The 22,718-nt window shown below is 58.8% G+C and overlaps 1 protein-coding gene across 13 annotated transcripts in view; it reads right to left on the bottom strand.

The window, feature by feature from the left end:
- Positions 1-19,661: 19,661 nt before the first annotated feature.
- NLGN3 (neuroligin 3) overlaps positions 19,662-22,718 on the bottom strand; it is a 109,375-nt gene continuing 106,318 nt past the window's right edge. For 10 of the 13 annotated variants that reach the window (XM_050964905.1, XM_050964901.1, XM_050964909.1 and 7 more), the window contains one exon: positions 19,662-21,969. In XM_050964905.1, coding sequence (XP_050820862.1) covers positions 21,129-21,969 — 841 coding nt within the window. In that variant the 3' untranslated portion in view covers positions 19,662-21,128. The remainder of the gene's footprint in view (positions 21,970-22,718) is intronic. The other 3 variants (XR_007775880.1, XR_007775879.1, XR_007775881.1) reach the window with 3 other exon arrangements.

Genomic DNA, 22,718 nt, shown 5'->3' on the forward strand with positions numbered 1-22,718 from the left:
GGGATGAGTGCTCACTGGTACTTGCTCTGAGTTGCATGTGGGCCTGGGACGGTTGGCATAGGCAGCCTGGCTCCCCCATCACTTCCTACTGCCCTGTGTCTGCACCGGGGGCTGGGGGCTGCAGGTGCTGGTGAGCCCTATGTGCCCTGTGAGTGGGACCCCAGGCTCCTTCTGGGCTGGCTGGGGTGGGACTGGATCTCTGCTCACCAGCTGGGGATGTAGGGCAGCACAAAAGGTCTGGGTAGGATCTTTGTGCTGGCCTAGCTGACAGCTGTAGGCTGAGGCTGACTCCCCGGGAGCTGCTGGCCGGCTGTGGACTGAGCCCAGCGAGTGCTGCAGGGTGGGGGCCTGGTGGGGTCTTGCTGTTGCAGGCTGAGCCTTGAGGCGGGAGTGTCTGGTCCCTCTGCATCTAGGCTGTTGGGTTCAGAGGGAGGAAGGTTCGTGCCCTCATCCTGGCCCCAGAACAATGGCTTGGCAGAGCTCCAGGGGACGGCCTGGCCCAGACGGCCTGGCACTGTCCCATGTGCATAGGCACCTTGAGGAAACTGCTCTGTGCTGAATCACTCCCCCAGGAGCCAGGGCTCCTTCCAACCCAGCCAGCACCCCAAGCAGCCCAGGAGCCCCCATCTCAGCACATGCCCAGCGGTGACTGCAGGACCAGCTCATGTGGAGGGCACCCTGCCAGCATCCCCTACACTGGGGAGGAGCCGGGCATGGGACGCAGAGAGAGAAGCCTCCTGCCTGCCTGTTCTGGAGTCTGCAGCTGGAGGTTAATGCATCCGCTGGCAGGCAGCTGAGTCATCGCTTCCTGCAGTGCCACTGACCCTTGGCCCAGTGAGAGCACAGCCACTGGGCCCTTCCTGCCTGCCCTATCCAGTCCGGGGAAGGGGGGTTACGTCCCCTGCCCACAGCCCCATCTGCTGCTGCTCAAGCAGAGCTGACAGGAGGAGTGGAAAAGGCTCAGTGCTCTGGGGGTCTGTGCTGGGCATGAGGGGCCTCCACCCCAAGCTGACCCCCTCCTGGGTTGCCGGCTGTGCGTGCGCAGCGTGCAAAGGCCCCCTCCACCCACAGGGAATTAAAACAAGTGATGGGAATGGAGCTAATGCAGCAGCTACCACTGGCCCTGTGCTGCCCTCCCTGCATGGCCCAGGCACCCTGCATGTGCCCCCTTGGGACAACAGCAGGACAAGTCTGAGCCCTGGCACGGCTCCCTCAGGAGCATCACACCCCTGTGGAGAGGAGGGAGCTGTTTTTGCGCCTGCTGGGGCTGAAGCAGGGTGGGGGACAGGGCTCTAATCCCACCCAGGGCCCTGGACACTACTGCAAACACCACCATGCAGGCAGGGCCATATTAACCCAGCACTAGGCCCTAGGCAAGCAGGGCCCTACCTTTCACACCAGAGAATGGGAACAAACATGGTGCATCCCCAGTAATCCATGGGCTGCCAACAGCTGCACCAAACATCACACTGCCTGGATAACCCTCTCCTAGCCAGCTCAGACAGCGACTGGCTACAGCTGTTCAGTCACTGCCCTGTTACCCCCATCATGTCTCCTCCCTCCCCCCAGCTCCCCGCCATCCATCTCGCAGCCAGCTCCCCCATGTGGGCACTCACTGCCAATTCCTGTCCAGTGCCTGATGATGAGAGCGAAGCTCCGGCTGTCGGGTTCAGGGACCTGTAGTAGGTTGTAAGGTGGTCGCTGGGCAGAGCAGAGGAGACACGGGCAGCTGGATGCAGGGCAAGGCCATGCAGGCTCCCGGGGGAGCCCTGTGCAGGAGCTGCCCTCATGGCATTGGCCACCCCATTGTCCACTCAGGTTTGGCCCAGTCACCCATCCATCAAGACGGAGGGGCAGCTGGGCCAGACTTGCGTGATGCTGCAGCCTGATGAGGTTCGGGTCATGTTTTCTAGACCTTTAATCATTTTTGTTGCTCTTCTCTGGACATTCTCCAATTTGTCCACATCCTTCCTGAAATGTGACACCCAGAACTGGACGTAATACTTCAGTTGAGGCCTAATCAGCACAAAGTAGAGCGGAAGAATTACTTCTCATGTTTTGCTTACAACATTCCTGCTAATACAGCCCAGAATGATACCACGTCTACCACTCCCCCTTCCCTCCCACCAGGCTTGTTACCCTGTCAAAGAAAGCTATCAGGTTGGTTTGACAAGATTTCTTCTTGACAAATCCATGCTGACTATTACTTATCACCTTATTATCTTCTAGGTGTTTGCAAAGTGATTGCTTCATTATTTGCTCCATTATCTTTCCTGGTACAGAAGTTAAGCTGACTGGTCTGTAATTCCCCAGGTTGTCCTTATTTCCCTTTTTATAGATGGGCACTTTATTTTTCACCTCCAAAAGAGCCAAAAAGAAGTACTTCGTCCGGGCCAAAGGGTTTGAGTACCTTTATACCCGCCCACTTCCAGGCTCGCTGGTTAACTCTGTGGAACAGCGAAAAGGATAAGCAGGGGCACACCAGTTCAACTCCCCAAAATAAAGAGGCCAAAAGACTGAACCTTTTTGGGAGAAAATTTTATTCAACAGCCAGCCTGCAATTCCGGGTGGCGAACCATCAGGCCCTCTTGGGCAGGTACAATTGTAACTTATGGGACTCCCTCCGTAAGTTCAGGAGTCCTCCTGCAGGCTTTGGCCCAGGAATTCGGCACCCTGTGGCTAGGTGCTCTCCCCAGAGGGCATGTGACTCGGTGGCCAGGGTGGTCCCATCAGGAGTGGTTATGAGGTGCAACTTCTGGCTTCAGACCGCCAGCCCTGTCCCACGAGATCCAGGGAATGGTCTATTTATTTTCAGAGCAGACTGATGCGAGGCTGCATGGGTTAAAGGACACTCAGCTGGGGATGCACACGCCACAGTCTGCATGGAAGCAGTTCCGGCCGCCCCTGTCACCAAGGCCTTGGCAGCCTCGTCAGGGGTCTGCAAGGAGAAGCGACAGAGACACGAGCTTTAGCCGTTGCTGCCTTTCCTCCTCCCGCTCACCTGTGCAGCCCAGCCTGGCGAATGAAGGATGCCAGGGGCCAGAAACTCATTTTGAAGGTGCACCTGAGAGCGACGCCCCAGTCAATTCCCTGGATCCACCTTGTTCTTTCCTCAACCATCTTCGTCCCTATTGTTTGGCTTGGTCGCAGGTCACCTTGGACCACTGGTGCTGGACATAGTATCTCAGGGTTATACCCTGCAATTTTCAGCTGCCCTTTCTCCCACCCCCATCCCTCTTCAGGGACCCTTCTCATGAGCAACTCCTTGTCCAAGAGGTTGAGAACCTCCTGCACCTGGGGGCGGTGGAGGAGTTCCATTGGGACATGAAGGGAAAAGGGTTCTATTCCCACTACTTCCTAATCCCAATGGCAAAAGGGGGCCTCAGACCCATTCTGGACCTGCGTGGCCTCAACAGATCTCTCAGAAAGTTGAAGTTTCTTAAGGTCTCCCTGGTCTCCATTATCCCTTCCCTGGATCCAGGAGACTGGTATACCGCCCTCAACTTGAAGGACCAAGGTCACCGACGTTTCATAGTGTGTGGACACCATTTCCAATTCATGGCTCTCCCTTTTGGCCTCTCATTGGCCCCAAGGGCATTCACAAAATGTGACCTGAGATGTTGAGGGATTCAGGTCTTCCCATATCTCGATGACTGGCTCAGTCTGGTGAGTTCCACCTGCCGCAAACTGTGCCTATTAATAAAAGAGAAAAAATCCACCTTAATGCCGGCCCAGGGAACAGAGTTCATTGGGGGCAGTTCTTGACTCCATGTAAGCCAGAGCCTTCCTTCTGGAAGCACATTTTCAGGCCATGTCGGACCTGATCTCCCATGTAAAGAACGATCCGCTCACCATGGCTCACACCTGCCTGCGGTTGTTAGGCTACATGGCCGCAGGTACAGACACAGTCAATCCTGCCCGGCTACACCTCTGGCCTTTGCAAGCATGGCTGGTGTCAGTCTACATCCCCAACAGGCATGACCTGGACTGGGAGTCAGGGTGCTGGATCACATTGGCATCCCAGATGGGTGGCTGGACCGTGGGTCGGTGTTGGAGGGAGTTCCCTTCACAACGTCATCCCTGTCACTGATCCTGGTCTCTGATGCTTTGGATCTGGGCTGGGGAGCCCACCTGTGCAAGCTAAGCATCTAGGGCCACTGGTTGTGGGACAGTCTGGCCCTCCATATCAATATTAGGGAGCTCAGAGCAGTTCGCCTGGCCTGCCAGGCTTTCTGGCCCCACCCGAAGGGCAAGGTGGTGCAAGTCCTGATGGACAATACTGTCACAATGTAGTACACCAACAGGCAGGGTGGTGCCAGATCTTCGGGCCTTTGTCAAGAAGCTCTCTGCCTTTGGGACTTCTGTGTGTGGCATGCCGTTCATCTGGTAGCCGCGTTCCTGCCTGGAACCAGGAACATCTTGGTGGATCACCTCATCAGAACCTTCTTGTCTCGCCACAAGTGGTCACTCCATCTGCAGATGGTCAGCCTGAACTTCCTGAGGTGGGGGATTCCCCAGGTGGGCCTGTTTGCATCCAGACAGAACAGAAAATGCCATGTGTTCTGTTTGATCCGAGGATGGGCAGGGGCTCCCTCTCTCATTCTGTGGTTGGGGGTGCTGATGTACACCTTCCCGCCAGTGCCACTGATTCAGAGTCCTTTTGAAGATCAGGATGAGAATTATCCTAATAGCCCCTGCTTGGCCCCACCAGCACTGGTTCGGCATGTTGCTGAGCTTTTCTGTAGCCACCCCACGGCAACTGCCCCTCTAGCCCGATCTGCTGTCCCAGAACATTGTCAGCTTTTTGCACCTGAACCTGGCAGTGCTGCACTTGATGGCTTGATTACCACATGGTTAAGCACAGACGAACGGGCACTCTTGACCCTTGTCCAGCAGGTCTTACTGGGTAGCAGAAAACACTTCACCAGAGCGACTTACCTGGCCAAACGGAAAAGGTTCACATGCTGGGCCTCGGAATGGCATATTCAGGCCGAGCAGGCCCCATTGCAGGAGATCCTGGATTATCTGATGAACCTCAAACTCCAAGGTTTGTCCATGTCATTGATCAAGGTCCACCTGGCCGCTATCTCAGCTTTCCATCCTCTGTTCCAAGGCAGGTTGATCTTTGCTCGCAACATGATGGCATGGTTTTTGAACGGTCTGGAGCATGTCTACTGCTTGTCCGGGATCCTGTGCCTCACTGGGACCTGAATCTCATGCTCCTGAGACTCACAGGGCCTCATTTGAGCCTCTGGCTTCCTGCTCTCTCCTGGAAGGTCTTGTTCCTGGTGGCAATAACGTTGGCCTGCGGGGTGTCAGAGATCAGGGCGCTTGCTTTGGAGCTGCCATATACAGCCTTCTACAAGGATAACATCCAGCTGCGACTGCACCCAGCGTTTCTGCCCAAGGTCGTTTCCCGGTTTCATACTGGCCAGGACATTTACTTACCCATCTTCTTTCCAAAGCCTCATGCGTCAGATGAGGAGCACAGGCTACATGTCCTGGACATCAGGAGGTCGCTGGCCTTTTACTCACATAGAGCAAAGCTGTTCTGTAAGTCAACATAGTTGTTCATTGCAGTGGCAGACAGAACGAAAGGTCACCCTGTCTGCTCAGAGGATTTCATCCTGGATCATGGCCTGCATCTGCTACTGTTAGGTGCCTCCGCTGGTGATCGTGACAGCACACTTAACTAGGGCACAAGCATTCCTGGCAGAGGTACCAATCCAAGAGATCTGTAGGGCCACTACATGGTTGTCTGGCCATATGTTTGCACCTCATTATGCACTTACCCAGCAAGCCTGAGACAACACTGGCTTTGGGAGAGCAGTGCTGCAAGCCGCACGACCGTGAATGTTGAGCCCACCTCTGGGGACACTGCTTGTGGGTCACCTAGAATGGAATCGACATGAGCAAGCGCTCAAAGAAGAAAACTCAGTTACCTACCTTTTCGTAACGGATGTTCTTCAAGATGTGTTGCTCATGTCCATTCCATTACCCGCTTCTGCCCCTCTGGCAAGAAGGAACTGAGAGGGTGTAGGGTTGGCGGTGCCTAATATACTGACAAATGAGTGCAGCACTCAAGGGCACCACAACCGAGCTGACCCTTTGGATACCAGTGAGGCAAAAATCTCCAATGACCGCGCACTTGGCGCACACCTAGAATGGAATAGACACATACAACACATCTCAAAGAACAACAGTTATGAAAGGTAAGTGACCATTTATTCTTTTGAAATGAAAGCAGTCTCACGGGATCACATAACTCTAGGAGCTGGGGATTTAAGAAAACACCATGGGGACTGGAGCTCATCCTAAAGGAGAAGGCTGTAATCTATCAGGCAGATGTCTGCACTTGTAGGATGGGAATATCCAAGGAGGGATAGCTCAGTGGTTTGAGCACTGGCCTGCTAAACTCAGGGTTGTGAGATCAATCCTTGAGGGGGCCATTTAGGGATCTGGGGCAAAAATCTGTCTGGGGATTAGTCCTGCTTTGAGCAAGAGGTTGGACTAGATGACCTCCTGAGGTCCCTTCCATTCTATGATTCTACATTCTAAGTGAATCAATTGCCCAGACCCTGCTCCAGGCAGGAGAGGCGCAGATCTGAGGCGGTGACGCAACAGCAGCCAGGGCTCATGGCTGACTGATTAATTCCTGTTAAAGATGTGTGAACCACCACACACCCTCACCTCTGGCTGTACTTCAAATCTGCAGGCAGGAGGGTGGGAAAGGGCCTAGGCAGAAGCTCTGCAGTGAAGCAGAGAAGAATCAGCTTTAGGGATTAACGCTGGTTCCTTATTCTGCTAAAGCTCCTTGTTCAGGGCTAGAGGAAAGTGCCGCCTTCTGGGGTTCTTTAAGATTGTCACAGGCCAGTGGGAAACAGGAGAAACTGTAATGGTGCGGGGTGGGGGGGAGCTACTGCTGGAGCCAGATGGGGCTGCAGGGAAGCCCTAGAAGGTCTGAGCTGGGGTGGCAGGTTCAGTCTCAGCCAGGAAGTACCTAGGGGTGCCCTTGTTCCCATGAGTCAACAGCAGGGCTGTGAGCAGGACACTGCTGGACCCATGGGCGGCAGGTTTGTATAATTTTTTGGTGGTGCCCAGAATGGGTCCAAGTTGCTCCTCCCCCTGCCCCCCCCCAGTATATATATATTTTAAATAATGTAAAAATGGACAGGAAACAGTAAGCATTTAACAGTTTCCCTATACGGCACAATGTAGGGGGTGAGAGGTGAGGCTAGGGATGAGGGGCTTGGGGTGTGGGGGGGCTTGGGGCTAGGGTAGAGGGTTGGGGTGTGTGGGGGTGAGGGCTGTGGGGTGGGGCCAGGGATGAGAGGTTCACGGTGCAGGATGGATTCAGCCCGGGGTAGAGGGTTGTGGTGCGGGGGTGCGGGGTCTGGGGATGAGGCATTTGGGGAGCAAGCAGTCTGCCCTGGGGCTGGGGCCAGAGAGGAGGCCTTCTCCCAGCCCTCTCCCCACCAGCAGCAGTGAGCTCTGGGAGAGGGTCACCCCCCAGCAGCACACACCCCCCCACCACTGTTACTGCACATGCCCCTAGGGCCCCTCTCAGCTCCAGGAAGCCCCCTCGTCTCCCCCCTGGTGGGTGTTGAGGGGAGCCTGCCATCACATGTAGCTGGCAGCGGCCGGCGAGGGAGCGAAGTGGGGAGCGGCAGGCAGCCACCCGCTGCCCAGGGCGCAGGCAGGGACGCTCTGCGGGAGGCACATGGGGGCACCAGGCAGGGCCAAGGGAGACACCTGGCCCCGAACACTGGGGGAGCTGGGGCTCCAGGCCCTGAATATTGCTGGAGCCCGGGCACCACGGGCCCATATAACTCAGTGCACCTGGCTGGACCTCCCTGCTGCAGGAGATTGGTGTATGGGCATTCATGTTTCTATGGCAACAACGGGACCCTGCAGAGATTGATGTCTATTTCCATCCAAGTTTTTCTCCCAGCAGGTCACTAAAATAGCAGCATCTTTGCTTCCCCGGCAATCTGGGGAGACCGTGCCCGGGCCAGTGGCTGCACCCAGCCCAACAGCAGGGGGTGGTGCAGGACTGGCGTCAGAGCGGGAACTGCCAAATGAGGGTGGGGGCCAGCCAGGGCTGAGGGAGGGGAACCTCCCCAGAGCTATGCGGGGAGCAGGGAGAGAGGGGCGGGGGTCAGGACTGGGGGCTCTGATAAAGATGGGAAGGAGCCAGGACTGGCAGCGCAGTTGGGGGGTGCCCAGAGCTGCGGGGTGGAAGGGCAGGGCTCTGGCAGAGCAGGGGAAGACTGGTAGCATGTTTTGGCCTATTTGCCTGGCTTTAAGAGGAGGCAGTGGTGCCAGTGCTAATCCATTGGGCAGGCACCAACTGTCCCTCTGCTCTGCCAGTGTCAGCCTCCAGCAAACACCTTGTGCTTTCTCACCCTGGGTCCCCTCCTCATAACCATCCGCAGCCCTTCCTCACTGTTGCCCTTCGGCCACAGCCTTCAACTCCCCTCTGCCACGGTGGCCTGGGGGCGGGGGAGGAGCGGGGGCCAGCAGGCCTGACCCAGCTGTACAAAAACCTGTGGCCATGACTGATGACAGAAGGGGGTATGGAAAGGAAGCAGGCAGACTAAACGATCTACGGCTCACACCCAGGGCCCGGGGTAAGACTGTGACTGGTAAACAAAGGAAAATGGAATCAGAAATTAATTAAGCAAAATTGATGTGTCAGAAATTAGGCCTATTGGTGGACCAAATAATGAGAGGGGTGGGCTATTCCACTATCACTTCCTTCTGGGATCCTTAACAAGTCATGGGGGTGTGAATATGCCAGGCACCTTCCATCCTGGCTGCCAGTCCCACTGGCTCCTGGCCCTGGGATCCAGGCTGACATTGTTAGACCTTCCCCAGCCTGATCCTGAGTGATGTGCTGAGCGGACCAGGCTGGAAAGCAGGGCCCAGATGTATCCTGAACAGCACCTGGATGTGAGGTCTGACTTCCTGCTTGCCCCCCCATTCCTTCTTCTCTTATCTATCACTCACCTTCTGCCTGCTGGTTAATCAGAGCCTGGCTGAGCCAACAACGACTGTGTCTTTTACAGCAGTGCTTGGAGTCGTGACCAGAGAGGCAGCTAAAACCAATGTTTTAAACAGGCCACCACTGGTCCAGGTCTGTGGATCTTGGAGGGTCGATCTACATAATGTTTTGGAACCAGGCTGGACAGACCTGGGCTCACCCTAGTGCTCTAGAAACAGCTGTGTAGACAGCCTGGTGAAGTGGCGGCTCAGACTGCAGCTTGAGCTCCGAAGCCTAGTGGGCCTGAGCCGTAACTTCCGAGCACTGTCAGGCCCGTGGGGGGGCTGCGTAGGGCACCCAAATGGCTAGGGACGGCCCTGGTTACTGTCCCCCCCGAAGGAGAACCAGTATTACCATCGTTAATACCAGCTCAGACTGCCAGCTGCTGGGAAAGGAAATCAGGGAGAGTGGCAATGTCAAAGCCTTACTTCCAGTTCAGCTCCATCACCGGTGTGTCTGATCAATGGTTCAAAAGCTGTCCGGTGCTGGGGGGACCGTGGGTCGAAGGGCACTGTTCTTGGCAGGGCCGGCTCCAGGCACCAGCGAAGGAAGCAGGTGCTTGGGGTGGCCCGTCCGTCCGTGATTGGGGTGGCGGGAATTCGGTGGTGGGTCCCTCAGTTCCTCTCTTCCTCTTTGAGCTGCTGCCAAAGTGCCACCGAAGAGGAAGCAAGGAAGTGAAGTACCTGCCGCCGAAGTGCCGTGGAAGAATGAAGCGGCGCAATTGAGCTGCCGCCAAAGTGCCACCGATCGGCCTTTTTTTTGCCGCCTGGGGCGGCAGAAAAGCTGGAGCCAGCCCTGGTCCTTGGACCCTCAGCCCAAGTTTAACTGGCTAGTGCCCTACTGGACAGGGTCTACTTAACACCTGGTGTCCTGGCCCATTTAGTCTATTGACATTACCGCAAACCCCCATCAGCAGACAAGGAGCTGAGAGTGCTACTGAGCAGTATCGTATCATGTTGCCTGGTGCCACTCATCTCGGTCATTGCCACCTGTTGTCCCTCGCCCTGTAGCTGGTGAGTTCTTTGAGCCTGAAACAGTGCCCAGCAGAGTGGTGCTCTGTTGCTGGACTCAGACTCCAGGAGAGCAAGCAGTCAAGGCAACTGCTTTGCAAAGGCTGTGTGCCCTCTGCGGGCTGGGAGAAGCTGAGCCCTCGAGCAGAGTGCAGCCTGTTGGCTCTAACTCCCCAGCTTTTTGCAGCAGATTAGTGATACCGTGAACCCTCCAACAGGGAAACCCGGCAGAGTTAATTACAGAAAGGGGAAATTGGGAGGGAAACCTGATTGCTTTTATTTTAGGGCTGTCAAGTGATTAAAAAAATTAATCATGCGATTAATCACACCGTTAATAATAGAATACCATTTCTTTAAATATTTGTGGATGTTTTCTACATTTTCAAATACATTGATTTCAGTTACAACACAGAACACAAAGTGTACAGTGCTTAGTGTATATTTATTTTTATTACAAGTATTTGCTCTGTACAAAAACAAAAAAAATAGTATTTTTCAATTAACCTAATACAAGTACTGTAATGCAATCTCTTCATCATGAAAGTTTAACTTAGAAATGTAGCATTATGTACAGAAAATAACTGCATTTTAAAATAAAACCGTAAAATTTTAGAGCCTGCAAGTCTGCTCGATCCTCCTTCTTGTTCAGCCAATTGCTCAGACAAACAAGTTTGTTTACATTTGCAGTAGAAAATGCTGCCCACTTCTTGGTCACAATGTCACCTGAAAGTGAGAACAGGTGTTTGCATGGCACTGTTGTAGCCGTCATCGCAAGATATTTAAGTGCCAGATGCACTAAAACTTCATAAGTCCCTTCATTCTTCAACCACCATTCCAGAGGACATGCATCCATGCTGCTGGTGGGTTCTGCTCGATAGCAATCCAAAGCAGAGTGGACCAACGCATGTTCATTTTCATTATTTGAGTCAGATGCCATCAGTAGAAGGTTGATTTTCTTTTTTTGTGGTTCGGGTTCTGTAGTTTCCGCATTGGAGTGTTGCTCTTTTAAGACTTCTGAAAGCACGCTCCACACCTCGTCCCTCTCAGATTTTGGAAGGCACTTCAGATTCTTAAACCTTGGATTGAGTGCTGTAGCTGTCTTTAGAAATCTCACACTGGTATCTTCTTTGTGTTTTGTCAAATCCGCAGTGAAAGTGTTCCGAAAACTAATATGTACTGGGTCATTATCTGAGACTGCTATAACATGAAATATATGCAGAATGCGGGTCAAAGAGCAGGGAACATACAATTCTCCCCCAAGGATTTCAGTCACAAATGTAATTAACACATTTTTTTTAATGAGCATCATCAGCATGGAAGCATGTCTGCTGCACTGGTGACCAAAGCATGAAGGGGCATATCTGGCACGTAAATACCTTGCAATGCCGGCTACAAAAGTGCCATGCAAGTGCCTGTTCTCACTTTCTGGTAACATTGTAAATAAGAAGCAGGCAGCATTATCTCCTGTAAATGGAAACAAACTTGTTTGTCTTAGTGATTGGCTGAACAAGAAGTAGGTCTGAGTGGACTTTGTTTTGTTTTTGAGTGCAGTTACGTAACAAAAAAAATCTACATTTGTAAGTTGCACTTGCACACCAAAGATTGCACTACAGTACTTGTACTGTGTTATAAATGAAATCAAAGTGTATATTTTTATTGCAAATATTTGCACTGTAAAAATTATAAAAGAAATAGTATTTTTCAATTAATCTCATGCAATATGTATAAACATTTAGAAAAACATCCAAAATATTTTAAAAAGTTCAATTGGTATTCTGTTAACAGTGCGATTAAAACTGCAATTATCAGAGGGGTAGCCATGTTAGTCTGGATCTGTAAAAGCAGCAAAGAGTCCTGTGGCACCTTATAGACTAACAGACATTTTGGAGCATGAGCTTTCGTGGGTGAATACCCACTTCCTGAGATGCATGTAGTGGAAATTTCTAAGCCCTTAGGGATAGGGTCATAGAGACTGCCAGGTAGGGGTGGGTGTGTGTGTGTGTGTGTGTGTGTTGGAGTGGGGGTGGGGGGGCGCTCAGGTAGTCCAGGCATGGGGGTGGGAGTGTCCACCCGTGTCCTATTAGCACTGATGCTGGGCTCCCACATGCACTCCTTAGCCTGGCACAGCTGCTTACAGGGAGGCATTTCTAGCACTGCCTTTGGTAGCGACGGCCCTGGTCCCACTTGCCCCGCTAGCCAGCGGTTACTCAGCGACGCAGCCCTGTCAGGCCCAGCAGCCCCGGAGCACCTGGTCTCATTGGCTGGCGTCATTCCTTGTGCAATGCAGCCTGGCTGGGCCTGGGGCAGGCCCGGACATTCGTCGCACTGCCCCGCACAGCGCTGGGGTTAGTGACAGCAGGAGCTAGCATGACAATTAATGATGAATTGCTCTTGTCCACACACACGACACGCTGTCGCTAGCCCCTCCCCCCCAGGGCTGAGGACCCAGGGGGCTAAGCCAGGGCCCCACATGCCGCAGTTGCATGGCCTGCCTGGCCTTGCCCAGCTGGTCCTTGGGCAGGTGTTGTTCCCTTGGTGCATTGGCTGCCTAAGCACATCAGCGCTGCCAGAGGCCAAGCACCACCCCGGAGCAGGCCAGAGCCCCTCCCAGCCCCCTCACTGGTGCCATGGTAAATCAGGACATGACCTGGGTGGCCTGGTGAGCAGTAGGCCAATGAGACCTGAGCACAGTGGGCAGCCCTTGTCAGGGAACTCCCCCCCCGGAGCATCTTCTTGTGCCAGTGGCTAATCGTGCCAGTGGCTAATTCAGCCAGTGCCCCGCAGCCGGGAGCCACCCTGCAGGGGGAGGTGAACCAGTGCTAAGCTGGTACCTGTGTGGAGGGGTGGCGGTGGCTAGCCGCTGCCTGAGCCACACCATGGCACTCAGGACCGGCGCTAGGGGTTTGAGCGCCCTAGGCAGATGGCAATTTTGCCGCCCCGTGCACTGGTCCCGCGGCTCCGGTGGAGCTGCGGCAGTGGTGCCTGCGGAGGGTCCGGTGCTCCGCGGCTCCGGTGGAGCTGCCGCAGTGGTGCCTGCGGAGGGTCCGGTGCTCCGCGGCTCCAGTGGAGCTGCAGCAGTGGTGCCTGCGGAGGGTCCGGTGCTCCGTGGCTCCGGTGGAGCTGTGGCAGTGGTGCCTGCAGGCAGTCGACCAGAGCCGCGGACCAGCGGACCCTCCACAGGCACCACTGCGGCAGCTCCAGTGGAGCCACCTGCCGCCCCCTCTGGCAAAATAGTGCCCACCATTTATTCTGGCACCTAAGGCGATTGCCTAGGCTGCCTAAATGGTAGCGCCGGCCCTGATGGCACTGACCCCAGGCTCATGAGGCCTTCAGCAACTGCCAGGCCTCCCTGTAAGCAGCTGTGCCAGGCCTCCTCTGCGGCTGCCCCAACACAAGTGGCACAAGGCTGGGGGCGGGGGGTGTCCTCTTCCCCGCCCCCCCAGGGCAGAGCTAAGGCTCATTGTTCGGCTCAGGGCCCCAGCTCTGGCTCACCAGGCCTGTGCGCTCACTGGAGGACACGCAGGGCCCATGACTGGTTTCTATGGAAACCCTGTTTGAAATTACATTAAAAAGATATGAAATCAGCAGCTTTGCTGCTTGGCAAGAAGAGTTTGGGGGGTGCAATGGAATGAGGTTGAGGGGAGGCAGCGGTGTGATTTGCTATGGGGGCTAGAGGGCAGCTCCCCCCACCCACCCACACACACCATGGTCCCCTCCCATTCATCTGTCTTCCACTCTGCCCCTCCTGCCCCCAGCTGTTGCAGGCACTAACATACCAAATCTAACACTGTATACGCTGGCACAATCCCTCCTGCTCCCTGGTTTTGTCTGACTGATGCCTGGTGGGGGGGGGGGGAAGCGATGGGGTGATTGGGATAATAAATGAGTGGGGCAGTGAGATGGGTGGGGCAGCGCCAGCGAGGGATGGGCGAGCCTGCCCTGCACACGGGTGCCTGCTGTGCGTGATGGAGGAAGCTGCAGCCCAGCCTGATGGTGCACGGTGCTGTGGGACACTGGCAGACCCTGCCCCACACAGTGCTCCTTGCGAGGGGTGGGACACAAACCCCAGGGCCCATTTGAGGCACAGGAACATCCGTGCTGGCCCAGCCTGCACCAGGAAGATCTCAGGGAGCTGAGACTCCGGCAGCTCATGCCGCCCGTAGGAGCCTGGGGCTTCGCTGCTGGGCCATGTGCCCTGCCCCGATCCCAGAGATGCACCAGGTCCCCAGCCAGCACAGCACTGGCAGGTCCCTTTGATGAGGGCTTCTCAAGCAGCTGGCCCTGGCTGCTCCATGAGCAGGGAGCCCCAGCACAGGTGAGGGAGCCACTGAGCCGCTTCAGCCCTGCCTGGGGCACCACCAGCAGGGCCCTGCCCGGTGTCCCCAGGGGCTGCTGCGCTGCAGGGCTTTGGGGCTGGGCTGTCAGAGGAAGATGGGCCAGAGGGCTTGGCACTAGCCTCGAACTAAGACTCCCCAGGTGCTCTTGGGCCTCTGTGGGGCTCAGGCCCCAGCTGTACAGTGGAGGGGGCTGCCCTGTCCTGAAGGGTGCCGGGAATGGGCTCAGTGGAGTATGGGAGTCTCCTGGGTACTGCCAGCGACGTGCCATAGCCAGACACTGCCCCTGTTGGGCAAAGCCTGGTCTGACGCTGACTATGGGTGTAACCAAGGCGAGGGACCCACTCTACTCTGAGCTGCCAGTGGTCGATTGCCTGATGCCCACTTGCCCAGCCCCTGTGATTGCTGGCAGTGGTGGGGGGCAGATGCCAAGGTGGTGGAACTGGGGCAAGCAGTGGAAATCTTGGGGCATGTTGCTGGATGGTTCCAACTCTGCCTGTCATGCAGCTGCTCTGTCCAGTCAACGGCTCATTCATGCTGGGACCTGGAGGGGCTGGAGCAGCTGCCATGGTGCCTGGGAGTGGGCTGGGGAGCGCGTGAGAAGTAACACCCTGGAACTCCCCTTGCCCCAGCCTGCAGCCAGCTGCTCACCCATGGCTCAGTAGCTCCCACCCCGCTCAGCCCCCCCATGCAAAGCGAGCATCTGCTGCCAATGACGCTGCATGAGGGCTGCTCCCCAAGGCCCCTGCTGGCAAACCCAGGCACAGGGCCCATGTAGCTGGCGCTGGTCAACGCCAATGAACTCCCACGCACTCATGCTGGACTGTGGTTCTCCAGTCCCTGCCCTGGCTTTGGGACTCCTGCCTCACTCCCCGCTAGGCTCTGGTGGTCTCCTCTCCTGCCCCAGCTGGCCTTTGAGATTCCTCCCTGTCCCCCGCATACAGCTCACAGGACGTCACACTATTCAAAATAGCATTTGTTTTATTTGGAGGCTGTTACTCTGCGCAGGTGACGGTATAAATACATTCTGCACTCAGCACTGCTCTGCCCAGCCCCAGCCCCCCTCCTGCTTCCGAGACCCCTGTATCGCCTGCTCTGCCCCCACACGCCCTCCCTGCCCCAAGGCCCTGCTCTGTCCCTCCCCCCTGTCTTTGGGGGGATCCTCTACATTGCCCTACATGGCATGAAATGGGGAACGCAGACTTGGCCGACCATTTCAGAGTATGAGCCCAAGCCCCTGGGCCTGGCTCTGGGCTCCTTTGACCAAATTGGGATGGGGGGCGGATTAGAGACAAGCACCTAGGGGGACGAGAGGACTCATGCCCTGGGCCGGGGGGGGGGGCGGATCAGGTGGCAAAGCCCTGGCATGAGAGTCAGGCCCTGACAGGGATTCAGTGGCGGAGCCCTGGGATGGGGGGAGGGTGACAGAGCCCTGGGGCGGGGAGGGGGGGATCAGGTAGCAGAGCCCAGGGGGTTGTGTCTGGTGGGTGGCAGAGCCCTGGAGGGAGGGATCGGGTGGCAGAGCTGAGGGGGATCAGGTGGGTGGCAGAGCCCGAGGGGACTCGGGGGGTCAGGTGACAGAGCCCGGGGGGAGGGTTGGGTGACAGAGCCCTGGGGCGGGGAGGGGGGTCAGGTAGCAGAGCCCTGGGGGGGTGTTGGGTGGGTGGCAGGGCCCTGAGGCAGGGAGGGGGGTCAGGTAGCAAAGCGAGTCCCAGGGGGCTGTGTCTGGTGGGTGGCAGAGCTCTGGGGGGGGGTCATATGGCAGAGCCCGGGGGTGAGGGTTGGGTGACAGAGCCCTGGGGCGGGGAGGGGGGTCAGGTAGCAGAGCCCCGGGGGTGGGGTCGGCTGGGTGGCAGAGCCCTGGAGGGGGGGATTGGGTGGCAGAGCTGGGGGGGGTCAGGTGGGTGGCAGAGCCCGAGGGGACTCGGGAGGTCAGGTGGCAAAGCCCAGGGGGAAGGCGCATAGCTGCAGCTGTGACTTGGGCCCCTGGAGCGAGCGAAACGTGCCCTGCCCAGCAGTCATGCGGAGGGAGGCAGGAGCAGACTGCAGCCCCCCAGTTGCCCCCCGCATCCTTGGGCTGAGCTGCTCTCGGGGGCTGCCGGGGGAGTGGGATAGCCCCTGGCCTTGCACTGGCTGGGGCCCAACCCTTGCACCCTCTCCCCAGCCCACTTGTGTCTGGCCACTGATGCCTGGAGCCAGGCAGCACCAGCTCGCATGTGGCAGGCCCTGCCTCAGGGTGCCTCTGCCAGGGCCCCCCTGGGCACCCTGGGGGGCAGCCTTGGGGTACAGCTCAGTGCTCCCGGGCCTGGAGGGAATGGCCAAGTGCAGCTTGTGTCCAACAGCCCAGGCCCAACGCAGCCATGGGCCTCTCCCGCCCCGGGCAAAAGCTGCTCCTCCAGTGCCGAGAATGGAAGAAACTCAGGTCACACCACCGTTACCCAGCTGTGCTGCATGTTCCTGCTAGCTCAGCCCTGGGCTCCCCCACAGCGCCGCCATCACTCCTCCATCCTGCCCCACAGCCCTGGGCTCCCCCAGCGCCCCTCCATCCTGCCCCGCACCCCTGGGTTCCCCCCTAGCTCTGCCATCACCCCTCCATCCTGCCCCACAGCCCTGGGCTCCCCCAGCGCCCCTCCATCCTGCCCCGCACCCCTGGGTTCCCCCCTAGCTCTGCCAGCATCCCTCCATCCTGCCCCGCAGCCCTGGGCTCCCCCACATCCCTGCCAGTGCCCCTCTATCCTGCCCTGCAGCCCCAGGCTCCCCCACAGCCCTGCCAGCGCCCCTCCATCCTGCCCCACAGCCCCAGCTCTCCCCCAGCGCCTCTCCATTCTGCCCCGCACCCCTGGGTTCCCCCCTAGCTCTGCCAGCATCCCTCCATCCTGCCCCACAGCCCTGGGCTCCTCCCCAGTGCCCCGCAGCCCCAGGCTCCCCCCCAGCCCTGCCAGCATCTCTCCATCCTGCCCCGCAGCCCCAGCTCCCCCCTATTGCTCCTCCATCCTGTCCCGCACCCCTGGGCTCCCCCCTAGCCCCGCCAGTGCCCCTCCATCCTGCCCTGCAGCCCCAGGCTCCCCCTAGTGCCCCTCCATTCTGCACCACAGCCCCGGGCTCCCTGCAGCCCCGCCAGTGCCCCTCCATCCTGCCCCCCCCAGCCCTGGGCTCCCCCCCAGCCCTGCCAGCGCCCCTCCACCCTGCCCCGCAGCCCCAGGCTCCCCCCTAGCTCCACCAGCACCCCTCCATCCTGCCCTGCAGCCGCAGGCCCCTCCATCCTGCCCCGCAGCCCCGGGCTCCCCCCAGTGCCTGTCCATCCTGCCCCACAGCCCCAGGCTCCCTGCAGCCCCGCCATCCTGCCCTGTAGGCCTGGGCTCCTGAGTGGTGACTGCTAGAATATTGGGGTCTTTCGGGGAGGGTGGGGTGGAGAAATGTCCAGCAAGGATTGAGCTGAGACGTCAATAAAACATACCCTGAGCCCCACATACTGTGTGACCCCCCCTGCACCATTCACTGCGCTACCTGGGTAGGGGCTTCTCACTCCACACGAGCCAAGCCCTCGCCACCCCAGGCTGCTTGAGCCAGGGCTCTGCTGTGCAGCTGGCTGCCCCTGTGTCGCCTGCACTGTCCACCAGCAGCTCACGCAGGTGCAGAGCAGAGCTGGGGGCACGAGGCAGGGACAGAGGCAGAACATGGCAGGCAGCAGGGCTGGCGAAGGATGGAAGCAGCAATGAGACTGACAGCATGATATGGCAATGGCAGTGGTGAAAAACATCAAGAGTGGCAGAGGAGGATGGGGAGGGGGCTGGCAGGGGACGGTGTGGGGGGGGAACTGGCAGAGGAGGGTAGGGGGGTGAGCTGGCGGAGGACGGCAGGGAGGGGGCTGGCAGGGGACAGGGCAGCTGGCGGAGGACGGCAGGGAGGGGGCTGGCAGGGGACGGGGCAGCTGGCAGAGGATGGCAGAGGGGAGCCAGCAGAGGATGGCCTGGGAGGAGCTGGCAGAGGATGGCAGGGGAGAGCAGGCAGGGGACGGCCTGGGGAGAGCTGGCAGAGGATGGCAAGGAGGGGGCTGGCAGAGGACAGGGGAGCCGGCAGAGGAGGGCGGGGGGTAGCTGGCAGAGGATGGCAAGGAGGGGGCTGGCAGAGGACAGGGGAGCCGGCAGAGGAGGGCAGGGGGAAACTGGCAGAGGATGGCAGGGGGGAGCAGGCAGGGGAAGGCCTGGGGAGAGCTGGCAGACGATGGTAAGGAGGGAGCTGGCAGAGGACAGGGGAGCCGGCAGAGGAGGGCGGGGGGCAGCTGGCAGAGGATGGCAAGGAGGGGGCTGGCAGAGGACAGGGGAGCCGGCAGAGGAGGGCGGGGGGTAGCTGGCAGAGGATGGCAAGGAGGGGGCTGGCAGAGGACAGGGGAGCCGGCAGAGGAGGGCAGGGGGAAACTGGCAGAGGATGGCAGGGGGGAGCAGGCAGGGGACGGCCTGGGGAGAGCTGGCAGACGATGGTAAGGAGGGAGCTGGCAGAGGACAGGGGAGCCGGCAGAGGAGGGCGGGGGGCAGCTGGCAGAGGATGGCAAGGAGGGGGCTGGCAGAGGACAGGGGAGCCGGCAGAGGAGGGCGGGGGGCAGCTGGCAGAGGATGGCAGGGGGGAGCAGGCAGGGGATGGCCTGGGGAGAGCTGGCAGAGGATGGCAAGGAGGGGGCTGGCAGAGGAGGGCAGGGGGCAGCTGGCAGAGGATGGCAAGGAGGGGGCTGGCAGAGGAGGGCAGGGGGGAGCAGGCAGGGGACGGCCTGGGGAGAGCTGGCAGAGGATGGCAAGGAGGGGGCTGGCAGAGGACAGGGGAGCCGGCAGAGGAGGGCGGGGGGCAGCTGGCAGAGGATGGCAAGGAGGGGGCTGGCAGAGGACAGGGGAGCCAGCGGATGACTGGGATGGAGGGGCGCTAGCAGGGTTTAGTAGGGAGGGTGGCGGTGTAGCAGGGTATTAGTGAAGGGGTGCTGGTCCTAGGCCATGCGGTGGGACGAGGTGGCAATGGCTGTTGGCAGAGAAGTGCTGGCAGTGCAGAGCGACACTCACAGACTTGGGCCATAGCGCACACGTTATTTGGCTGAAATACACAGACATGAACTACAGGGGAGGGGAAATATCAAAAATAGAAAAGGGGGCTGCACGTCAGCCCCGTGGGGACGTGCCCCGCCGGCCCAGACTGCTGGTTGGGGGCATGGCACAGATGGTCTCTCTTGGGAAGGCAGCAGGCAGGGGCCTGGCTGGTGGGAGCAGTGGCACACACTGAGATTCTAACTGGCTTTTTTACTTTATATCAAGAACACCTGGTTTAAAATCGTTACAAAGGACAAAACGCAGCAACTCCGTTAGTGTGTAAAGAACTAAAGATCTGCTTAAAAAACATCTCTGCAAAGAGACACGACCGACACAAAAGAGATTCTCTGCAGCAAGAGCAGAGGTGCTGGGCCCACACCTAGGGTTGGTCTGCCAGACGGGGCACCGAGCCCTTGCCCGCCCCCAGCGCCAGACCGGGCACTGAGCCCCTCCTGCCCAGCGCCAGACCAGGCACAAAGCCCCCCTTCTCAGCACCAGACCAGGCACCGAGCCCTCGCCCGCCCCCAGCCCCAGACTGGGCACCGAGACCTCCCCGCCCAGCGCCAGACCAGGCACTGACTCCTCCCACCCAGTGACAACCTGAGCCCTTGCCCCCCTCCAGTGCCAGACCAGGCACCAAGGCCCTCCTGCCAAGCGCCAGACCGGGCACCAAGCTCCCCCGCCCAGCACCAGACCAGGCACCGAGCCCCTCCTGCCCAGCGCCAGACCGGGCACCAAGCCCTTGCCCAGACCAGGCACCGAGCCCCTCCTGCCAAGTGCCAGACCGGGCACCGAGCCCACCCGCCCAGCACCAGACCGGGCACCGAGCTCCTCCTGCCCAGCGCCAGACCGGGCACCAAACCTTTGCCCCCCCAGTGCCAGACCAGGCACCAAGCCCCTCCTGCCCAGAGCCAGACCGGGCACCGAGCCCCCTGCCCAGCGCCAGACCAGGCACCGAGCCCCCTGCCCAGCGCCAGACTGGGTACTGAGTCCTCCCACCCAGTGACAACCCTGGCACCAATCCCACCCACCCAGTGCCAGTGGCCCAAGACAGCTGCTTCACACCACAATTTGACAGAGTGTTGGAGCCTTTTGTATGGCACTTTGAATGGCAAATTTCAATCAGCTCAACAGGTCCAGTGGAAAGAGAATGCCAAGGACAGCTCCTAGCCCGTCCCCAATGTACTTGGGGGAGGGAAGAGGGCTCCAGGAGGCACCACCTCCCAAGTGGTGCAGAGTCCTTTAGTGCCATGTCCAGGCCAGGGGGCAGGCACGCCATCACCTCCTCCCTAGACGAGTCCTTCTCAGTGTCCTGCACGGGAGCTTCCAGCGGGATGCAGCATGCAGGGCTGGGTGACGCTCTCTGCGCACACTCTGCTGTCGTTCTCCTGCACCGCTCTGGCTGGGTCCTGCTGCCCCGGTGTCAGCCCTCTCAGCACACGGAGAGTCAAAGCACTTTACAAAATAAAAACAGAAGAGCGAGCGAGCGAGCCGGAGGGGCGAGCAGCCCACCTATCCCACAGCAGAGGTCCTGCCAGCCCTGGGGCTCTGCTCCACCCCGCCAGGTGGGGCCGTCTGTGTGTGCTGCCCAATCTGCATCCGTCAGCTCCCGCCAGTGTCCCCTGTGTGCGTGGATGTGTGCAGGCATGGGTGGGCACAGCCCCTGGAGCTATACCCTGGTGGTGGAGTGTGAGTGCGGGAGCCCCGTACTGTTGAACCCTGCTGCAAAGGTGTTGTAGGGGTGCAGGGTCTGTAGGCCCACCAGGGAGTTGGGGATCATGGTGATGGTGTTGGGGGTCATCAGAGGGATGTCGTCTGGGGAGCGGCGCAGGGTGAGCGTGTAGTCGGGCAGGGAGGTGAGCCGCAGGGCGTCGTGCGCCTGCCCTGACTCGCACTCATGGTGGGCCTGGTTCATCTGCAGGGAGGGGATCTCCTCCTCGGGCGTGTGGCCGATGTCGTTGGGGGCATTGCGCTGGGGGCTGGGCTGGCGGTGTGTGTCCTGCCGGCGCTTGTCCTTGCGGTAGTAGAGCGCAGCGAAGGCCAGCACGTTGAGGAAGAGCAGGGAGGCCCCCACAGCGATGGTGACGCTCAGCTCGGTGGAGTAGTCCCGGGGGTTCTCGATCAGCAACGTGCCGGCCTCCTGCTCCGGGCTCCACTTCTCCCTGGGGTTCTCGCTGTTGTAAGCCGGGGAGATGGCCGGGCGCTTGGTAGTCCAGATTTTACCGTTGGGTCGGCGGGTGATGTGTGAGTTCTGCGTGGCGTCTGGAGGTGGCACTTTGGTGGTGGTCGAGGTATAGTGGAACATGTCATGCAGGTTGTACAGGTGGGGCACCAGGTGCTTCCAGAAGGCCACCTTGGTGGCTCGGTAGTGGTCTCGCACTCTCGGCTTCAGGCCGATGTGCAGGTACAGCTGGTCGCGAGGGTTGTACTTGGACCATGCCACTTCCTCAAAGCGGTTGGCCTTGGTGTGAATGAACTTGGTGTCCTGGGGGACAGGCTTGTTGGGGTCCCTGGGAAACAGAACGGAAACCGTCCATGTGGCACTGGAGAAACACGCAGAGAGAGGGTGCTGCATAGAGCTCTGCGGGAGACACGCAGACAGGGCCCAGCCCATCGGGAGAGGCACTACCAAGGCATTAGAGCCCCAGAAAGAGCAGAATGGCCCCTGTTGGGGCTCATCAATCCCTACCCACAGCCCCCACAGCCACTACTCCTTGATTCTCATCTTGGGTCTCATGCTTCCCCCGCATTGTCAGAGCTGGGCACCTGGCTGTAGTGAGGGGCTCCTGCACAGAGACAGTGTAACACAGGCTTAAGCTAAACCCACCCCGGCCCCCGGCTCTTGTGAAATCTCCATTGGACTCAGCCCTCCAGAATGGCAAGGTAGGTCCCTGACCCAGCTGCACACCAGGCTGCTCCAGCCAGGGCTGAGCAGGCCAATGGAACCAACCAGGGAAGCAGCTATGCTAACCCATCGCAGTGTAGCAACCCCCTGGGATTTCCCAGCATCTTCCCAGTGCCCCAAGGAATGACAATACGCCCCTCCAAGGCCCGGCCTGTGTAGAAGGCTCTGCAGTGATGCCCTGCCCCCTTGAGGAGTCATTGTCAGGGCAGGATCCTCCCCTTAGTGCCAGACTCCTGGCCCCAGAGTGTGATAGGGCCCCGCATGCCCCAGAGAGAGGTGCACACATGTAGGGAGGGAGCATGTGCACACACACACGGGGAGGGAGAGTGCACGTACGCGCACACACACACACAC

The sequence above is a fragment of the Gopherus flavomarginatus genome, chromosome 8 (genome assembly GCF_025201925.1).
Source record: "Gopherus flavomarginatus isolate rGopFla2 chromosome 8, rGopFla2.mat.asm, whole genome shotgun sequence".
NCBI classification, from domain to species: Eukaryota; Metazoa; Chordata; order Testudines; family Testudinidae; genus Gopherus; species Gopherus flavomarginatus.